At 39.3% G+C, this 20,183-nt stretch overlaps 1 protein-coding gene across 10 annotated transcripts in view; it reads right to left on the bottom strand.

The window, feature by feature from the left end:
* ZMYM2 (zinc finger MYM-type containing 2) overlaps window positions 1-20,183 on the bottom strand; it is a 124,287-nt gene that overhangs the window by 81,005 nt on the left and 23,099 nt on the right. For 5 of the 10 annotated variants that reach the window (XM_063697172.1, XM_019039815.3, XM_055360118.2 and 2 more), the window contains 4 exons: window positions 12,051-12,552; window positions 11,696-11,789; window positions 2,437-2,722; window positions 344-509 (listed from right to left, as the gene is read on the bottom strand). In XM_063697172.1, the coding sequence (XP_063553242.1) occupies window positions 344-509; window positions 2,437-2,722; window positions 11,696-11,789; window positions 12,051-12,552 (1,048 nt within the window). Of the gene's footprint in view, window positions 1-343; window positions 510-2,436; window positions 2,723-11,695; window positions 12,553-20,183 lie in introns of all 10 variants that reach the window. The other 5 variants (XM_055360115.2, XM_004054214.5, XM_063697171.1 and 2 more) reach the window with 1 other exon arrangement.

Raw genomic sequence — 20,183 nt, 5'->3', positions numbered from 1 at the left:
TCTGTGTAGTCTGCCTGCTTGTTTAAATAAATATATTACTAGACAAAAATCAACCTCAACACTATGGTTTTGTCTGTGAGTGTTCCCAACCTCAGGGGAAAAAAAGGCAATTAACACAATGATTTTTCCAAAATCATCCTCTGGGAGAATCAGATTATATAAAAGGATATTTATAAGATAAGATCCTATGGGAGAATCAGATTACATAATAGGATATTTATAAGATAGTCTTTATATATATTCATTTTTAAGGAACTGATAAAAGATTATCTAATAGTTCTTAAATGAAGTTTAAAATATTCCTATTTGTTAGAATTAAATGATAAAGAAAAAAAATACAAACCTCAGTTAGTTTACCACAGATTGTACATCTTGATTTATTTAGAGCTCCTTTAGTAGGATTCTGTTTGTCTTCATAGAGAGATAAACAAGATGTACTACAGAATTCCTGGAAGGACTCACTTGAATCCACTTGAGCAACAATGGTTCCTTTCATTGTAGTTATATCTCTGAAAAATAAGTGGTACATATTAAAATTCCATTTTAAAAGAAATCAAATATAACAGTCATAAGTGACATTTTTCATTTCTATAGACTAAGTCCTGCAAATCAAACATCATTCTTGGATCTAACAAATCATTTTTACTAGACATTCCTAATAAAATATGTTTGGAAATAAAGACTTTTGAGAAGCAAAAATATTTTATACTATTAAATCTTTGCCACTACTCAATTTATCTTTAAATTCACTAAAAAGGATTTCAAATATTGGGATAACTAAAAAAAGAAAAGCTGTTATTAGTTATATGGAATTAATGTTAAGGATTAATTTACTGAGGTATAACCTGTTCAATTCCCTCCCCTGGATAAGTAGAAAGTAAGAGGTATCTGGGTTATGGGAATACGGTATACGTTCTAGAGGGATAACTGAACTTAAATATACCCACACACCCCATCCCCAAATAACCTCACCCACTATTAACATGGCTCTCCAACAGTAAATAGAAATGTTAGAAAATGACAATACTGCTGAGCGCAGTGGCTCACGCCTGTAATCCCAGCACTTTGGGAGCCTGAGGCGGGTGAATCATGAGGTCAGGAGATCGAGACCATCCTGGCTAACATGGTGAAACCCCATCTCTACTAAAAACACAAAAAATTAGCCAGGCATGGTGGCAGGCACCTGTAGTCCCAGCTACTCAGGAGGCTGAGGCAGGAGAACAGCGTGAACCCAGGAGACGGAGCTTGCAGTGAGCGGAGATCAGCGCCACTGCACTCCAGCCAGGGCGACAGAGCGAGAATCCGTCTCAAAACAAAACAAAACAAAATTGACAATACTGATGACCTTTGAAGTTTTCCTTTTATTCTGATTTTCAAGATCCTACACTGTAGTATTTGAGTTCAATACTGCAAAGCAATCTGTGTAACAATTGTTTCAGTATTTGAATTTATTAAACAGGTACAGAACACTAAGCTCTTTGTAAAATTCAAGATCTAAATATAGCTTCAGAGAATTGAGCTGCTCCAAGATATGGTACAGAAAGGCCACCAGGCTTTACCTTGCATATAACATACCATATTCCAGCTATTTTTAACCAGTGAAGCTAGATCAAAAAACAGCAGAAGAGGGCTGGGCATGGTGGCTCACGCCTATAATCCCAGCACTTTGGGAGGCTGAGGTGGGCAGATCACCTAAGGTCAGGAGCTCAAGACCAGTCTGGACAATATGGTGAAACCTCATCTGTACTAAAAATACAAAAATTAGCTGGGCATGGTGGTGAAAGCCTGCAATCCTAACTACTCGGGAGGCTGAGGCAGGATAACTGCTTGAACCCAGGAGGTGGAGGACCCAGGAGGTGGAGGCTGCAGTGAGCTGAGATCGCACCATTGCACTCCAGCCTGGGCTACAGAGTGAGACTCTGCCTAAAAAAAAAAAAAAAAAGAAAAAGAAAAAGAAAAAAACAGTAGAAGAGAGGATCCTGCCTTTCTAAGGCTGGCTAAAAATTGGTACCTGAGTCTTGAAATACTATTTCTAATGACCTAATGTTCAAAACAAACACATATAAAATCCAAAGACTTGCCAATTTCATAATCTTGATCTGAAGACAGGGTAAAATTTAACCAATTTTAACACAGAATCACGCATAAACTGCTTAGCATTTTTATTTGGCTATAAGAACGAAATTCTTCTCATTAATCATGTAAATAAGTATGTATTGTTACAAAATCAAAGAGTCCAATGGAGATTACAGACTAATTATAAGGACCTATCTAAATCAACTCCAATGCCTATCCAAACAGGAAGCCTTTTATCCATATGCCACCTGGACTTGATAGGGAAGCTTCCAAAGGTATTACAAATCTGTTTCACTTTTCTTAAAATTTTACAACTCCAAAATTCAACTATATGGAATTATGTTGAAAGGTAAACCTTACTTTTTACACATAACACAGAGTTTCTTTGGAGCAGGCTTGTGGGAGAAGGAAGAAAGGCAGGTGGTAGAACAAAAGAGGTGAGCTGATCCTTTTCGTTGATAAGCTGTCTGGCCCTTCTGTAAAGGTTTTTTGCAGTTTGCACAAGTGACTTTAACTGGTTTAGTAGGCTGCTGTTGGGCAGACGGCTGGAAAATCTGTTTAGGAAGTGAGGCCACTGGTGATAAAGAGTCCACCCCTGGTTGTTTCTGATTACGGGGAAATGAAGCTGACTGGGAGATCCAAGAATCTTAAAAACAAAATGCACAAGAAAGAGTAATGAAACAAGTGTTTGTTTATACATATTAAAATTTATATCAGAGAAATATTAACTTCCCATTTTGTACAATTTTAAGATGTTAATGGAACAGCAACATAGCAGAGAGGTAGCACAAGTTTTGGAGTAAGAATGTCACAGTTAACAATGCACTGTATTCTTTAAAATAGTTAACATTACATTTTAAGTGTTCTCAGCACAAAAAAAGGGTATGTCGGGTAACTCAGAGCTCAATTTAGCCATTCCCACAATGTATATCTACTTCAAAGCAACATGTTGTACACAATAAATAAATATACAAGTTTTGTCAATTTTTTAAAAAATTAATTAAAAGAAAAAAGAATGGTTCACATTCCAGCTCCATCGCTTACAAGACTGGGAAGCTACTTAAACTGTGCCTTACTCTTTAGAGCGCCTGAAATGGTATCAACCTCATGCTAATGGTAAACATTAAATGAGGTAAGACATATAATAAAGCATAATAACTGGCATATAGGAAGTATTAAAAAATGTCACTAGCTATTAAGCAGGAAGTATTCACGTATTTATAAAATATCACTTTAGGCAAGGAACACATATATCAACATTAAATAATAATAAAATCCTAACTAGAACCTTTGACGAATGTAATGCAAGTCTAATAAAGTTTATAATTATTTCCAAGACGTATTTTTAAGAACAGCTTTTCCATATATGTTTAGTTTCATGGCCTTTAAATGTAACACATAATCTCATAGAAAGAGTGTTACACAGAAATGATGGAATTAAACCAACGTATACAGGCATATCTCAGAAATATTTCTGGTTCAGTTCCAGATCACTGCAATAAAGCTAATACTGCAATAAAGCAAGACATGGGAATTTTTTTGGTTTCACAAAAAATGTTATGTTTACACTATAATGTAGTCTATTAAGTGTACAATAGTATTATATCTTTTTAAAATCTACATCTTAATTTAAAAATACTTTATTGCTAAAAAAACACTAATCATGTGAGCTTTCATCAAGCTGTAATCTTTCTGCTGGTGGAGGGCCCTGCCTCAATGCTGATAGCTGCTGACTGATCACGATGGTGGCTGCCAATTGGCTGTGGCAATTTCTTAAAATAAGACAACAATGATCTTTACCCCATCAATGAACTCTTCTGCTGTTTGACAGCAGTTTACCCACACTAGAGCTTCTTTCAAAATCAGAGTCAATCTTCTCAAACCCTACAACTGCTTTACCAACTAAGTTTACGTAATACTCTAAATCCTTTGTTGTCATTTCAACAACGTTCACAGTATCTTCACCAGGAATAGATTCATCTCAAGAAACCACTCTATTTGCTCAACCATAAAAAGCAACTCCTCAGAGCTGTGCAAGTTTTATCACAAGATTGCAGCAATTCAATCTCATCTTTGGGCTCTACTTTTTTTTTTTTTTTTTTCTTTTGAGACAGTCTCTCTCTGTAGCCCAGGCTGGAGAGCAGTGGAGCAGTCTTGGCCCACTGCAACCTCTACCTCCTGGGATCAAGTAATTCTCATGCCTCAGTCTCCCAAGCAGCTGGGATTACAGGTGTGTGCCACCACACCTAGCTGATTTTTATATTTTTAGTAAAGACAGGGTTTCACCATGTTGGCCAGGCTGGTCTTGAACTCCTGGCCTCAACCGATCCATTTGCCTCAGTCACCCAAAGTGCTGGGATTATAGGCATGAGCCTCCATGCCCAGCCTCATTCAGGTTCCACTACTAATTCTAGTTCTCATGCTATTTCCACCACATCTACAATTACTTCCTCCACTAAAGTCTTGAACCCTTCACCATCATTCATGAGGGTTGAAATCAACTTCTTCCAAACTCTGGTTAATAATGCTGTTTTGACCTTCTCCCATGAATTACAAATGTTCATAAGGGCGCTGAGAATGGCGAATCCTTTCCAGAAGGCATTTAATTTACTTTGCCTAGATCCATCAGAGGAACCACTATCTATGGCAGTTATAGCCTTACAAAATGTATTTCTTAAATAGTAAGACTTAAAAGTCAAAATTACTCCTTGATCCACAGGCTACAGAATGAATATTGTGGTAGCAGGTATGAAAACAACACTCATCTCCTTGTACATCTCCATCAGAGCTCTTGGATGACCAGGTGTACTGGGCAGTAATGGTTTAAAAGGAATCATTTCTGCTGAGCAAAAGGTCTCAACACTAGTTTAAACTATTCAGTAAACCATGCTGTAAACACACATGCTGTCATCGGGGCTTTGTTGTTCCACTGATAAAGCACAGGCAGAGTACATTTATCATCATTCTTAAGGACCCTACAATTTTCAGAATGGTAAATGAGCACTGGCTTCAACTTACAGTCACTAAGTATATTAACCCCTAACAAGAGAGCCATCAGTTGTTTTGTCTACACTGAAAATCCGTTGTTTCATGCTGCCACCTACATCAATTATCTTAGATCTTCTGGAGAACTTGCTACAACTTCTACATCAGCACTTGCAGCTTCACCTTGCACGTTTATGTTACGGAGATGACTTATTTCCTTAAACCTCATGAACCAACCTTTACTAGCTTCAAACTTTTCTTTTGTTTCCTTATCTCTCTCAATTCTCATAAAACTGAAAAAGAGTTAGCGCCTAACTCTGGATTAAGCTTTGGCTTAAGGAAATGTCATAGTTGCTTTGATCTTCTATCCAGACCACTTAAACTTTCTCCACAACAGCAATAAGGCTGTTTTGTGGCTGGGCACGGTGGTTCACACTTGTAATCCCAGCACTTTGGGGGTCTGAAGCAGGTGGATTGCTTGAGCAGTTTGAGAGCAGCCTGGGCAACACAGCGAAACCCTGTCTCCACAAAAAATATTTTTAAAAAATTAACCAGGCATGGTGGCACATTCTTATGGTCCTAGATACTCGGGAGGCTGAGATGGGAGGATCTCTTTGAGCCTGTGAGGCAGAGGCTGCAGTGAGCCAAGTTCAAACCACTGCACTCCAGACTGGGTGAGAGTGAGACTCTGTCTCAAAAAAAAAAAAAAAAAAAAAAAAGGCTATTTCACTTTGTTATCATTCCTGTGTTCACTGGAGTAGCAGTTTTAATTTCCTTCAAGAACTTTTCCTTTGCGTTCACAATTTGGCTGTTTGGTTCAAGAGGCCTAGCTCTCAGCCTTTCTAGGCTTTTCAACATGCATTCCTCACTAAGCCTAAACAGGTCTAACTTTTGATTTAAAGCAAGAAATGTAAGGTTTTCTTTCACTTGAACACTTAGCAACCATTATAGGGTTATTACCTGACCTAATTTAAATATTGCTGTGTCTCAAGGAACAGGGAGGTCCAAGGAGAGGGAGAGTTAGAACACACACAACATTTATCAATTAGGTTCGCTCTCATATGGGTATGGTTTGTGGCATCCAAAACAATTACAATAGTAACATCAAAGATCACTGATCACAGATCACCGTAACAGATATAATAATAATGAAAAGGTCTGAAATATTGTGAGAATTACCAAAATGTGAAACAGAGACACGAAGTGACCACATGATGTTGGAAGTGTGGCGCCAAAAGACTTACTCGGCTCAATGTTGCCACAAACCTTCAATTTGTGTAAAATGCAATTATCTGTGAAGTGCAATAAACAAAGTACTATAAAATGAGGTATGCCTGTACTGACCAATCCAATGTCAAATTCCTCTACCACTGCAAAGGTTCAGCACAGCACAGTACTGAGGTGTGGTAACTATTAAAACTAGAGGACATATTTTCTCTTTTGCGCTAAGCTTCTTTAGTGCTTAGTAGAAGTCTCCAGTTTGCTGCACTAGTTGCTGTTCTGCAGGCCTCCCATGGCACTACCAATACCATAACCTATCTTCATTTTGAAACTTTTCAGGTTACCACTTCTAATTTTTACTACTCTGGTCTCTCATAAATTTCTTTTTCCTTTCTAGTTTCTCCGTATTTTGAACTTCCATATATAAAAGCTGCCCTTCCACAGGAAAAAAATTATTTTCCTTGCGGTACAAAATACAACCAGAGCTTGGGGAAACTTCTTTACTACCAAAACTTTAAAAAGGATGATTTTTTGGTTCTGACCCATTCCATCAACCTAATGGTTTCGAGGGGCTATTCAGATTTTACCTGACTGTATTAATACCCCTTAGTTGGAAAAACAAAAACAAGAACACACCAAACTTATTAGAATAAAGAGTGCATTCTGGAATTCTGTTATTTAACTATCATCACAGTAACTGATCAGTTTCAATAAACGGGTAAAAATCTAATCAACGAGAAAGAAAGTCACTAGAAGAACTGGTAATTCCATCTTAAGAAAGGAAAAAAGGCCTCCAATCAAAAATTATGCTTGAACATATCTAAAAGAAACAGCTCTTGCCCACACAAATAGTGGCTCCTCAGGGTGTTCTATTTTGTAGGCTTGTCACTTGAATACATAGTTAAAAGAGCCTATCAAAACTTAAGGGCATCTATTGCCTTGACACTGAAAAAAATGGTGCTTCTCTATTTTCAATTTACATTTGCCCTAGTTTTACATTTTTATTTCCTCCAACATCAAAAAAATTTTTTAGCAATAGAAAAGGCCTAATCATTTTGTCTAAACGTTCAATTTCATACAAGCGATTTCATGAAAGCATAGCTGGTAAATTTTCCCAATTAACAATTAGTCCAAGAACCAATATAAATAGCCAAGATTTTATAGCTCTTCATCCATTATTCTCTATTACAAATAAAATCAGCATATAAATGCAAGACCCAATTCATATGTCTCTTCGTGTACAGTTTTTCTGATGACGAGTTTACAGAGTTTGAGTAAACAGGAACACAATTCTTATGTTACGGTCTCTTTGATCCAGCAATATTCCTAAAGAAGTAAGTATCCCAAGATGTATACACAAGAATATTCTTAAAAATAATTATCTAAGTAGGAAAAACTGGAACCAAGCTAAACACAAAATCGACAAATTTCACACGCATATATTGACATGAACAAAATTTCAAGATCTACTGCTAGGTATTAAACGGAATGGCAGGAATGGTTGCAAAACTGTACCTATGCTATGATCTCAGGTTAGAATTACATGTACCATTAATTAATTGATTCTCAGTGGTAAGACAACATTATTTTCTTTATATTTTTACATATAAGAAAGAAAAAATAGCTATTTTAAAACTAATTTGAGCACTATTTAAGCGGCAAGATTACAATGAAAGACTAACATACAGTTCATGACAGTATAAATTGCTAAGAGCTTTCTAAAAAGCATTATTACAATGTATTTCTGTAAGTTAAAAATGCTCAAACTCACACATACACCCACACACACATACACACACTTCTACCTACCTATAAGGAGTTTTAGAAGTAACAAGAAATTTCAAAACTGAGTAAAAAAGAGCATATTTATTTTAACACTACTATATACCAGGTATGTATTTTTAAACCAAAAATCGTTAGGGGCATGGGAGTAATCATATCATTTAGCCCAGTAACTTCACTTGTAGGAATATACTCTAAGGAAATAATCAGGAATGTGAACAAATATTTCATCATAGACCTACAACAGCAAAATATGGGAAACAATGTAAAAGCCAAATATGGGAATGTTACATCAATACCCATTGTGCAGCCATTAAAACTTATATAAATAGTTAATGGTATGAGAAAATGCAGTGGAGGAAAAAACAGACAACAAAACTACACAGATCTGCATTTCCACTAGGTTAACAAAATACAAAAAAAGACTAAAAGACAACCACCCAAAGCATTGATAGTGGTCGTCTTTACTCAGGAGGACTATGATTGGGTCTCACTGTGTTGCGCAGGCTGGTGTGTGCTGGCTATTAACAGGCACCAGCACAGAGCACTACAGTCTCCAACTCCCAGACTCAAGTGATCCTCATATCTCAACAGCTCCACACCCCACACCTTCATGCTCAGCTTTCTTTATTTCTTTTAGACAATGTCTCACTCTGCTGCCTGGGCTAGAGTGTAGTGGCACAATCATAGCTCACTGCAGCCTTGATCTCCCAGACTTAAAACAACCTTCCAGCTTCAGCCTCCCAAGTAGCTGAGGCCACAGGTGTGCACCACCATGCCTGGCTAGTTTTTTTTGTTTTGTTTTGTTTTGTTTTTTGAGACAGAGTCTCACTCTGTCGCCCAGGCTGGAGTGCAGTGGTGCAATCTCTGCTCACTGCAACCTCCGCCTCCCAGGTTCAACAAATTATCGTGCCTCAGCCTCCCGAGCAGCTGGCATGCACCACCATGCCCCACTAATTTTTGTATTTTAGTTGAGATGGGGTTTTACCATGTTGGCCAGGCTGGTCTCAAACTCCTGACCTCAGATGATCCGTCCACCTTGGCCTCCCAAAATGCTGAGATTACAGGCTTGAGCCACCGCAACCAGCCCTGGCTAGTTTTTTTTTTTTTATCTTTAGTAGAGACAAGGTCTTGCTCTGTTGCCCAGAGGCTGGTCTGAAACTCCTGAGCTCAAGTGATCCTCCTGCCTTGGTCTCCTAAAGTGCTGGGACGACAGGCATGAGCCACCATGCTTGGCACCAGCTCTTGTTTTAAATTATAGATTTTCTAAGCAGTCTTCAATAATCAGACATTACCCGACAAATAAGAAAAATAACTAGCAATTCATATAGCATTCTACATTGCCTAGATTTTAGTTACTTCACATTATTCTCCACAATCCCTAGGATAATGAGCCTAAAATGATGACAGAATGGGTCAGAGAGAGGCATGTGAGAGAGAAACGCCGATAGACACACACACACAGAGGAATTGGGGGAGAGGTTAAAGAGAGAGAGAGACATCCACAGACGTGTCATGAAAAAGTCACACAGTTCGTTTTGTTTTTGAGACAGGGTCTCACTTTGTCACCCAGGCTGGAATACAGTGGTGCAATCCCGGCTCACTGCAACCTCTGCCTATGGGGCTCAAGGAATCCTCCCACCTCAACCTCGCAAGTAGCTGGGACCACAGGTGTGCACCACCATGCCTAGCTAACTTTTCATATTTTCAGTATTTTGTATTTTTTCACCATGTTGTCCAGGCTGGCACAGAGTTCTTATCACTTCCATATTTTAAAGTTTTCACAGAACAAGGCTGCTCACAGAAAACAATTTCAAAGTCAAGAAAACTATCAACCTTCAAAAAAAAAAAAAAAAAAAAAAAAAAAGGTGGGGTGCTGGGTACAGTGGCTCACACCTGTAATCCCAGAACTTTGAGAGGCCAAGGCAGATGGATCACTTGAGGCCACGAGTTCAAGACCAACCTGGCCAACATGGTGAAACCCCATCTCTACTAAAAATACAAAAATTAGCTGGGTATGGTGGCACACATTTATAATTCCAGCTACTAGGGAGGCAGAGGCTGCAGTCAGCCGAGATTGCACCACTGCACTCCAGCCTGGGCGATACAGCAAGACTCTGTCAATAAATAAATAAATAAGAAAAAAAAGTATTGCTTATTTATGCCCTTGAAAAATAAAAATAATTTTTAAAAATTTTTTAGTAGTAAAATGCTAACTAAAAGCTAAAGATACGTGGTCAAAAATAAACACGGCATTATCGAGTTGTAGACATTAAATATATACAGCCTTTTGCATGTCAATCATAACTTTAAAGTTGTTTTAGAAAAGAAAAAAAAGGATGATATGTTTGGCTTTCTTCAAATGTGAGAAAAATAAAACCTTAGCCAACTCTTAATAAAAAATAAAATGGCTGGGCATGGTGGCTCATACCTAGAATCCCAGTACTTTAGGAGGCCAAGGCAGAAGGAATGTTTGAGGCCAGGAGTATAAGACCAGCCTGGGCAACACAGTAAGACTCCGTCTCTACAAATAATTTTTTTTTTTTTTAATTTAGCCAGGCATGGTGGCTCACGCCTGTGGTCCCAGCTACTCTGGAGGCTGCGATGGAAGGATCACCTGAGCTCAAGAAGTCAAGGTTGCAGTGAGCTGAGATTGTGCCACTCTACTCCACTATGGGCGACAGAGAGAGACCCTGTCCCAAAAAATTAACTAATTAATTAAATTAAATAAGCACAGGGAAAGTAGAAATAAATCTAAATGCGGCCAGGTGCAGTGACTCACGCCTGTAATCCCAGCATTTTGGGAGGCTGAGGTGGGCAGATCACCTGAGGTCAGGAGTTTGAGACCAGCCTGGACTGGCCAACATGATAAAACCCCATACAAAATACAAAAATTAGCCATGCGTGGTGGTGGACGCCTATAATCCCAGCTGCCTGAAAGGCTGAGGGAGGAGAATCGCTTGAACACAGGAGGCGGAGATTGCAGTGAGCCAAGATCGCGCCACTGCACTCCAGCCTGGGTGACAGAGCAAGACTCCATCTTAAAAAAAAATCTAAATGCAACTACTGTACAATATTACACTGTTCTTTAAGTGTGCTATTATATTAATCTTTTGGTTCTCTAATTTATATACTAAAACACTAGTAAAAATTCTATTAGCAAAAAGTAATGCATGACAAACAAGATATTAAATTATCACACTTCATTCTGTTGTTTGTTTTGCTTTTTAAATTTAGAGATGGCATCTCCCTATGTGGCCTAGACTGGTCTCGAACTCCTGGGCTCAAGCAATCCACCCACCTTGGCCTCCCAAAGTGCTGGGATTACAGGCGTGAGCCGCCGTGCCCGGCCAAATTATCAGACTTTGGTGATGAATGTAAAGAGTATTTTTTTCTTAAATCCTTTAAATATAAAATTACTTTATGATTAACTTTTTAGTAATCCACAGAAAAATACTATACGTGGTTTTACAATTCTTATTAAAATTCCAAACTTAAGATAAAATTCAATATAATTCACATATTTCACATGATGAAACTAAACAAGGTAATACCAGTTACTACAATGAAAAAAGCAGCAGCCAAAAGTTTAAATTCATTTACATGAAGTAGAGTATCTCTTACTGCTTACCAGGATTATGATGAGTTGCAGATTCTCCATTCTGAAAAACGTCTCCTGCCACATTCATTCTACCAGGATTAAAAGGTCCTACTCCAGTCTTGGTCTGTGAAGTTAAAGATGGGGTGTATGTTTGTATATTAACACCAAAATTACTTGACTGCAGTCCGTTAGAGACATCTCCCAAGTTGGTATTCTGCAGTGATGTTACATGTGTAATCATTAAGTTCATATCTCGCCCGTCAGTATTTTCTAATTGGCCATCATTCACAGAGCTTACACCTGTTTCTAAAGTTGTAACATTAGCAATCTGAATTTCAGAGTCTGGTTCTGTGGTGATACCACTATTACCCATTCCTGCATTTACCTTACTTCTTGAAAAACTGGAAGTGGAGAAATCCACATCATTGGTTCTGTTTTTAGTCTCAGGAGGTCTTCGTTCAATAAAATTGGAGGAATTTTTCTCTTGCCCTTGATTTGTTTCCATGTCCTCTTCATCATCAATGACAATTGTCTCACTTACACTTCCCTTCTGAGATGCCAACTCTTTTGAGGAAGGAGTAATTTTGGAATCATTTCCTTGTAGTTCTTCATTTTTTGATGATGTAAATGTTATGGTTCTTTGATCAGCTACCACTGGTACAGAAGGTGGGGGAGGTTGTACAGGTTCGATAAAAACAACATCATCATCATCTTCCACTGACGAGTTCTGAAACTTATTAGATCTAGACACTAAAGGATTAGCTGGACCACTAAATGAGTTTCCTACATTCGTGAGACTAGTTGCCATGGCCGTACTCCCTAATAAAACAGGAGTCTGATCAGTCAATTCTAATCCTCCCACTGAACTTGTGTCCATGCCAAAGAACCTGTTAGGAAGATAGAAAAAAGAATTAAAATGTCAGTATGACTTTCTATGTTACTCTAACTGAAACCACTGATTTAAAGGGTACTTTTATTTTATTTTTATTCTAAATGAAGTGATTCTTGTCTAACATTCAGGAAAATATGTGATATCCATTCATTAATCATTTCATATAGTTTACATGTTAACTTTTGCAGGATAACAAGGAAGGCAATTATCCAATTTTTATTGGATAATTAATCATATGCAATATATTCATGGTAATCACATGCAATATATTCCTACCACCACCACCGCCTCCTTTCAGGGGTACACTATTTACTCCATAAAATTTATCACCAAAAATATGGATAAATCCTCCCACACATCTGAACAGGAAAAAAAAAATCAAAATCTGACAAAAAATAATTACTTCATTATACACTTATCCCATTTATTCACTGTATCATATAAAGTCACATGCTATAATCCTTTCCCTTACCTCATCTTTTTTGGGGGGTGTGGAAGGACAGGGTCTCGTTCTGTCACCCAGGCTGGAGTGCAGCGTTGTGATCATGGCTCACTACAGCCTTGACCTCCCAGGTTAAGGCGATCCTCCCACCTCCAAGTAGCTGGGACTACAGGCCATCGCCACCACACCTGGCTAATTTATTTATTTATTTATTTTGGTAGAGACGAGGTCTCACTATGTTGCCCTGGCTGGTCTCAAAATTCCTAGGCTCAAGAGATCCCCTGAACTCGGCCTCAGCCTCCCAAAGTGCTGGGATTACAGCCATGGGCCATTGTGCCTGGCCATCTCATCTTTTTTTAACCCACTTTTCTCATATTCTCTGGCTCCCATTAATTGTACAATTAAATCTTTCTGAAAATTTTAATCTTTTTTGACCCTATCCAGAAAGCATAAATTCTTTTTTTTACCAGGCACTATGCTGTGTGCTTTATATCCCAGTAGCAGGCTGAATAAAGGTCACCAAAGATATCAGGTCCCCATTCCTGGAACCTACAAATGTTAACCTTACATGGAAAAAGGGACTTTGCAGATATGATTAACGTTAAGGATTTTCAAGTAAGATTATATGGGATTACCTGGGTGGGTCACAAATGTACTCACAAGTACCCCTATAAAAGACATGCAGAGGAAGGCTACAAGTAAAAGAGAAGGCAGTGTGACCATTGGGAGGCTGAGGTGGGCAGATCACTTGAGCCCAGGAGTTTGAGACCAGCCTGGGCAACATGACAAAACCCCATCTCTACAAAAAATACAAAAATTAGCCGGGCGTGTTAGCACATGCCTGTAGTCCCAACTACTCAGGAGACTGAAGAGGAGAATCATCTGAGGCCGGGAGTTTGAGGCTGACGTCAGCCATGATTGTGCCCTTGCGCTCCAGCCTGAGCTACAGAGTGAGAACCTGTCTCAAAATGGAAAAAAAAAAAAAAAAGAAAAGAAAAGAAATTCTGGCTTACAGATGCTAACTCTCTTGCCCAAGTCACACAGCTAGGTTGAATACCCAGGTCTCTAAAATTCAAGAGTTCAAAACTCATCATTCTGCTATATTCAACTAATATTTTCTAAGCACCTCCTATATGCCAGGTTGTGCTGAAGTCAAAGAAAATAGCAGAGTTAAGAAGATAACCTCAGGCCAGACACAATGGCTCATACCTGTAATCCTAGCATTTTGGGAGGCTGAGGTGGGAGGACTGTTTGAGCCCAGGAGTTCGAGACCAGCCTGAGCAACATAACAAGACCTCAAATCTACTAAATACTAAAATTTAAAAATCAGCCAGTCATGGTGGCGCACATCTGTAGTCCTGGCTACTTAGGAGGCTGAGGCAGGAGGATCACTTGAGCCCAGGAGTTCGAGGTTGCAGTGAGCTGCGATTGTGCCACTATATTCCAACCTGGGCAACAGAGCAAACCCTGTCTCAAAAGAAAACACACACACACACACACACACACACACACACACACACACACACACACACACACAGAGAGAGAAAATTTCTAGGACAAAGTTACTGAGCAAATGGAGATGAGACAGATCATGGGCTCAGGTGGTAGTATCACTAATTCTGAACAAGAACCATTTTGATCTCACAGATCAAACTTGGGGGGCAAAATGCAAGGGGAACCAACTAGAAGAGGTAAAACTGAAGGGCAAGTATAGACTATAGATTAAATTGTAGATAGGATGAATAGGAAGTTGAAGTGGCTTATATCCAGTGGTTTGGCCTAATTTTCATAGTGTATTATCTGAAAAGATGAGGAGATACTGGCTACATAGTTCTTAAAGACTGGTTTAAAAACACTTCATTTAAAGAGCCTCTGAAAGGATAAAAAAGAGACTAATATGTATTGCTTTGATTTGCAGATGACAGCGGTAGAGGCATTTTTCACTGTACGTCTTTGTAGCATTTTCTTAATTTTGGGCCACGTGATTTATCACTTTTTTTTAAACTAAATTTAAAAACTTTTAAACAGAATAACAGAAGGTGAAGAGATAACTAGTTTGGTGATCAGAGAACATCTCTTTAAGCAAGTGACATTTACACTGAAATACGAAATGACAAGATTCAGCTTTGAGAAAACTGGGGACAGGATATTCCAGGCAAAGAAAACAGCTTCTGCAAAGCCTAGAGGGAATGAAGTTGGCCAATCCAAGCAGCAGAATAAAGCCAATGTGGCAGATCAAAGTAGGAAGCAAAGAGGAGGATAAAATGAGATAAACAGGCAGAGAATAACACATCAAGGCCAACTAGCTAATTCATTAATTACATTTAACAGATTTACAGAGCACCTAGTATGCACAAGATACTTTCTAGGCACATGGGAAAAATCAGTAATCAAAACAGGTAAACAGCCCTGCCTAAGCTTAGAAAGCATTAATTCTAACTAAAGGTGAAAGTTTGGATTTTACTGGAACAGGAAACATTGCCATGTTTCCAGCAAAGAGGTGATACAATCTCAGGTTTTAAATAGATCACTGTGGCTGCTATGTGCGAACAAGAGGGAAAAACTGGAAGCAATGAAACAAACTAGATGGCCATTGAAATGGTCCAAGTGAGAGATGACAGTGGCTGAAAAAGGGTGGTGATGGGAGATGAGAAAAAGTGAACAGACTAGGGTATTTTAAAAGCAAGATCTCTTACTGACATGAAAAAAATCTACAAGGTATACTGATGACTTTTAAAAGTTACAGGACACTCATGGAGATAGAGTAGAAGGATGCTTAGCAAAGGCTGAGAAGGGTAGTGGCGAGGTGGGGGTTAATGGGCACAAAAAAACAGAATAAGACCTATTATTTGATAGCACAACAGGGTGACTATAGTCAACAATAATCTAATTGCACATTTTAAAATAAGAGTATAACTGGATTATTTGCAACACAAAGGATAAATAGTTGAAGGGATATTCCATTCTCCATAATGTGATTATCACACAATGCATGCCTGTATCAGAACATCTCATGTAGACGGGCAGAGGCTGAGGCAGGCAGATCACTTGAGGTCTGGAGTTAGAGACCAGTCTGGCCAACATGGTGAAACCCCATCTCTACTAAAAATACAAAAATTAGCTGGGCATGGTAGCATGCACCTGTAATTCCAGCTACTCAGGAGGTTGAGGCACGAAAATCGCTTGAACCTGGGACATGGAGGTTGCAGGGAGCAGAGACTGCACCACTGCACTCCAGCCTGGGTGATGGGGTGAGACTCTGTCTCAAAAAGAAAACAAAAACAAAAACAATCTCATGTAACTCATAAATACACCTACAGTGTACCCACAAAAGCACCTACAAAGTACCCACAAAAATTAAAAAGTTATAGAACACAAAGAAAATTACTACTGTGATGTTATGCATATCCCAAAAACCTATATATATGATATTTTCCCTGAAGTATATATATTTGTACATAAATTCATGGGGGAAAAAAACTCTTGAGAGGATCACATCATACTGACAGAAGTAGTTTGCTAGGAAGGGCAGAAGTTTACGCAGGGGAGGGTGAGTGGTCAACCAGATGCACTTTGGATTCTGCTTTAATCTAGAGTTTCATGCAGCTAAGCATCTGACTGAATAAAGGAAGGAAAAGGAGTCATCTTAGCGGAAGATGATATACAGTTGACAAAATTCTAGTCAAAGATGCAATCTCCAGATACAAAAAGAGATGCAGAATAAGCACTTTTCACAGACATCAAATATGTGTATACTAACTTTTTAATGAATCATTAATTTGTCTTTTCTTTTTTTTTGAGATGGAGTCTCTGTCACCCAGGCTGGAATGCAGTGTCGCAATCGATCTTGCTCACCGCAACCTCCACCTCCTGGGTTCAAGCATTTCTCCTGCCTCAGCCTCCTGAGTAGCTGAGACCATAGGCATGCGCCACCACGCCCAGCTAATTTTTTGTGTTTTTAGTAGAGACGGGGTTTCACCACGTTGGCCAGGATGGTCTCGATCTCTTGACCTCGTGATCCACCCGCCTCAGCCTCCCAAAGTGCTGGAATTACAGGCGTGAGCCACCATGCCCGGCCGTAACTTGTCTTTTCACTGAATCTCTAAGACCTAACACAATGCTTGAGCACAGAGTAGACAATTGTCCCAAATATTTGAGGAAAGATCAGAAACCAAAGCCAATTATGTTCACTTTAACTATCAAAGTTATTTTTAAGTAATAGCATTATTTAATTATCCAAGTACACACTCTAGCCCTTTAGTTTATATATGCTGTATTATTCTCTGACCATAAACCAAGTTCTAGTATCAGAAGAGCACTGTTCTACCACTCAACAAAGTAAGAAAATGAAATATTTTCAAAAACATACAGTATTTTACAGAATACCAAGGTCTTATTTTATTCTCACGTAACTGTGACAACCCCTTTGAGTTAAAAGAAAACAGAATTTGTTTCTATAATAAAACAGCAGCTCACACATTAATTAAAACTGCCCAAGGTCCCAAGACAGTAAAGGATTCAAACACTATACACAGAGCTCGGTTTCAAAACCAGTCTCTATTCCTCTCAGAGAAAGAGCTGTGTGTCTATCTGCTGTCAGATGAAAGACATGCTGAGATTGGAAAATGGCAAAAGATATATTTATTACTGCTTTAAAGAAAATGGGCTGAGGGCAGTGGCTCACGCCTGTAATCCCAACACTTTGGGAGGCTGAGGCAAGAAGATTGAGCTCTGGAGTTCAAGCCCAGCCTGGACAACGTGGTGAAACCCTGTCTCTACTAAAATACAAAAATTAGGCTGGGCACGGTGGCTCACGCCTGCAACCCTAGCACTTTGAGAGGCTGAGGTGGGCAGATTGTCTGAGCTCAGGAGTTCGAGACCAGCCTGGCCAACATGACAAAACCCCATCTTTCCTATACACACACACACACACACACACACACACACACACACACACACACACACACACACACACACACACACACAAAGTAGCGGGGGGCCCGGGTGCGGTGCCTCACTCCTGTAATCCCAGCACTTTGGGAGGCCCAGGTGGGCAGATCACGAGGTCACGAGTTTGAGACCAGCCTGGCCAAAACAGTGAAACCCCATCTCTACCAAAAATACAAAAAATTAGCCAGGCGTGGTGACAGGCGCCTTTAATCCCAGCTACTCGGGAGGCTGAAGCAGGAGAATCGCTTGAACCAAGGAGGTGGATTCAGCCGTGAGCCGAGATTGCACCACTGCACTCCAGCCTGGGTGACGGTGAGAGACTCTGTCTCAAGAAAAAAAAAATAAGAGCTGCATTGTTTATTTACATTATTAATGTTTAATTTCATTTTGCTTAATAGCTGTGAATATTTAAATCCTGACCTCTACCATTTTCTTGCTGTGGTTTTAAGCAGCTTACTTAACTGCTGAGGATTTTTTTTTTTTTTTTTTTGAGACGGAGCCTTGCTCTCTTGCCCAGGCTGCAGGCTGGAGTGCAGTGGCACAATCACAGCTCACTGCAACCTCCACCTCCCAGGTTCAAGCAATTTTCCTGCCTCAGCCTCCTGAGTAGCTGGGATTACAGGCATGAGCCACCATGACCGGCTAATTTTTTTGTATTTTTAGTAGAGACGGGGTTTCACCATGTTGGCCAGACTGGTCTCGAACTCCTGACCTCAAGTGATCCACCTGCTTCGGCATTCCAAAGTGCTGGGATTACAGGTGTGAGCCACCGTGCCCCACTGAGGATTTTTTTTTAATCTGTACAATTGATATAATAATGATTCTACTTTAAGGGGCTGCTATAGTGTTTGACATGAATATTTGGTCCATAATAACCATTAAAAGAATGTTAGTTATTACTGATGACAGTACTTGTATTTAAAAAATTTTAATTGAATTAGTTATGACAATTTTGAATGAAAATGTTATTCAGTATATTTCAATTTTTAAAACTTTCTGTAACAGAAATGTTAAAAATTTTTTTTTCAAATTTATTTAAAAGTAACTAAAGGACGTATCTGAAACTTTCTCCTTAGTATATCTTATTTTTGCTATACACAAGCTTTCCTTATTAAGGAACTGCCTTAGAGTAATGATGTTTATATTTTAATTTCTGAAATGTCTTAGGATATGAAGTAGTAATTTATAGGTCTTTGGGTAAAGTAAATAATCACCCCTCTCTTTTTTTTTGTTTTTGTTTGTTTTTTCTGAGATGGCGATCTTTCTATGTTGCCCATGCTGGACTCCTGGGCTCAAATGATCCTCCTGCCTGTGTAGCTAGGACTATAGGTGTGTGCTGGGTTAAGCTTTTAAACAGAATTATCCCTTTTTTTGTTTGTTTTTTGTTTTTTTGTTTGTTTGTTTTTTTGAGAAAGAGTCTGGCTCTATTGCCTAGGCTGGAGAGCAGTGGTGCAATCTAGGCTCACTGCAACACTGCAACCTCCAACTCCTGGACTCAACGGATCCTCCTGTCTCAGACTCCTGAGTAACTGGGACCACAGGCACACGCCACACGCCAGGCTGATTTTTTTGTATTTTTTTGCAGAGACAGGGTTTCGCCATGTTGCCCTGACCTGGTCTCGAACTCCCACGCTCAAGCAACCTGCCTGCCTCAACCTCCTGAGTAGCTGGGATTTACAGGCGCACGTTATCACACCCGGCTTTTTTACTTATTTATTTTTTTTTGAGACAGAGTCTCACTCTGTTGCCCAGGCTGTAGTGCAGTGGTGCAATCTCAATTCACTGCAACCTCCACCTCCAGGATTCAAGTAATTCTTGTGCCTCAGCCTCCCGAGTAGCTGGGACTACAGGCACGTGCCACCACGCCCGGCCAAATTTTCCTTTTTTTTTTTCCTTTTTGAGACCAAGTCTCGCCCTGTCGCCCAGGCTGCAGTGCCGTGGCATGATCTTGGCTCACTGCAACCTCTGTCTCCTGGATTCAAGCAATTCTCTGCCTCAGCCTCCTGAGTAGCTGGGATTACAGGCGCCACTGTGCCTGGCCACAGCTCTTATTTTTTTTAAAAAACACAACCATTCAATAAAATAACCAAATCAATATTCAAAATACACAAGCTTCAAAAGAAACAGCAAGCCCAAAGTACCAACCTACAATGGGATTTAAAAAACAATGAATGGGGCCAGGCATGGTAGCTCACACCTGTGATCCCAGTGCTTTAGGAGACAAGAGGCAGGCA

The sequence above is a fragment of the Gorilla gorilla genome, chromosome 14 (assembly GCF_029281585.2).
Source record: "Gorilla gorilla gorilla isolate KB3781 chromosome 14, NHGRI_mGorGor1-v2.1_pri, whole genome shotgun sequence".
Lineage (NCBI taxonomy): Eukaryota > Metazoa > Chordata > Mammalia > Primates > Hominidae > Gorilla > Gorilla gorilla.
The sequence above is the reverse complement of the archived record's forward strand: the minus strand, read 5'-3'. Positions and strand labels throughout refer to the sequence as shown.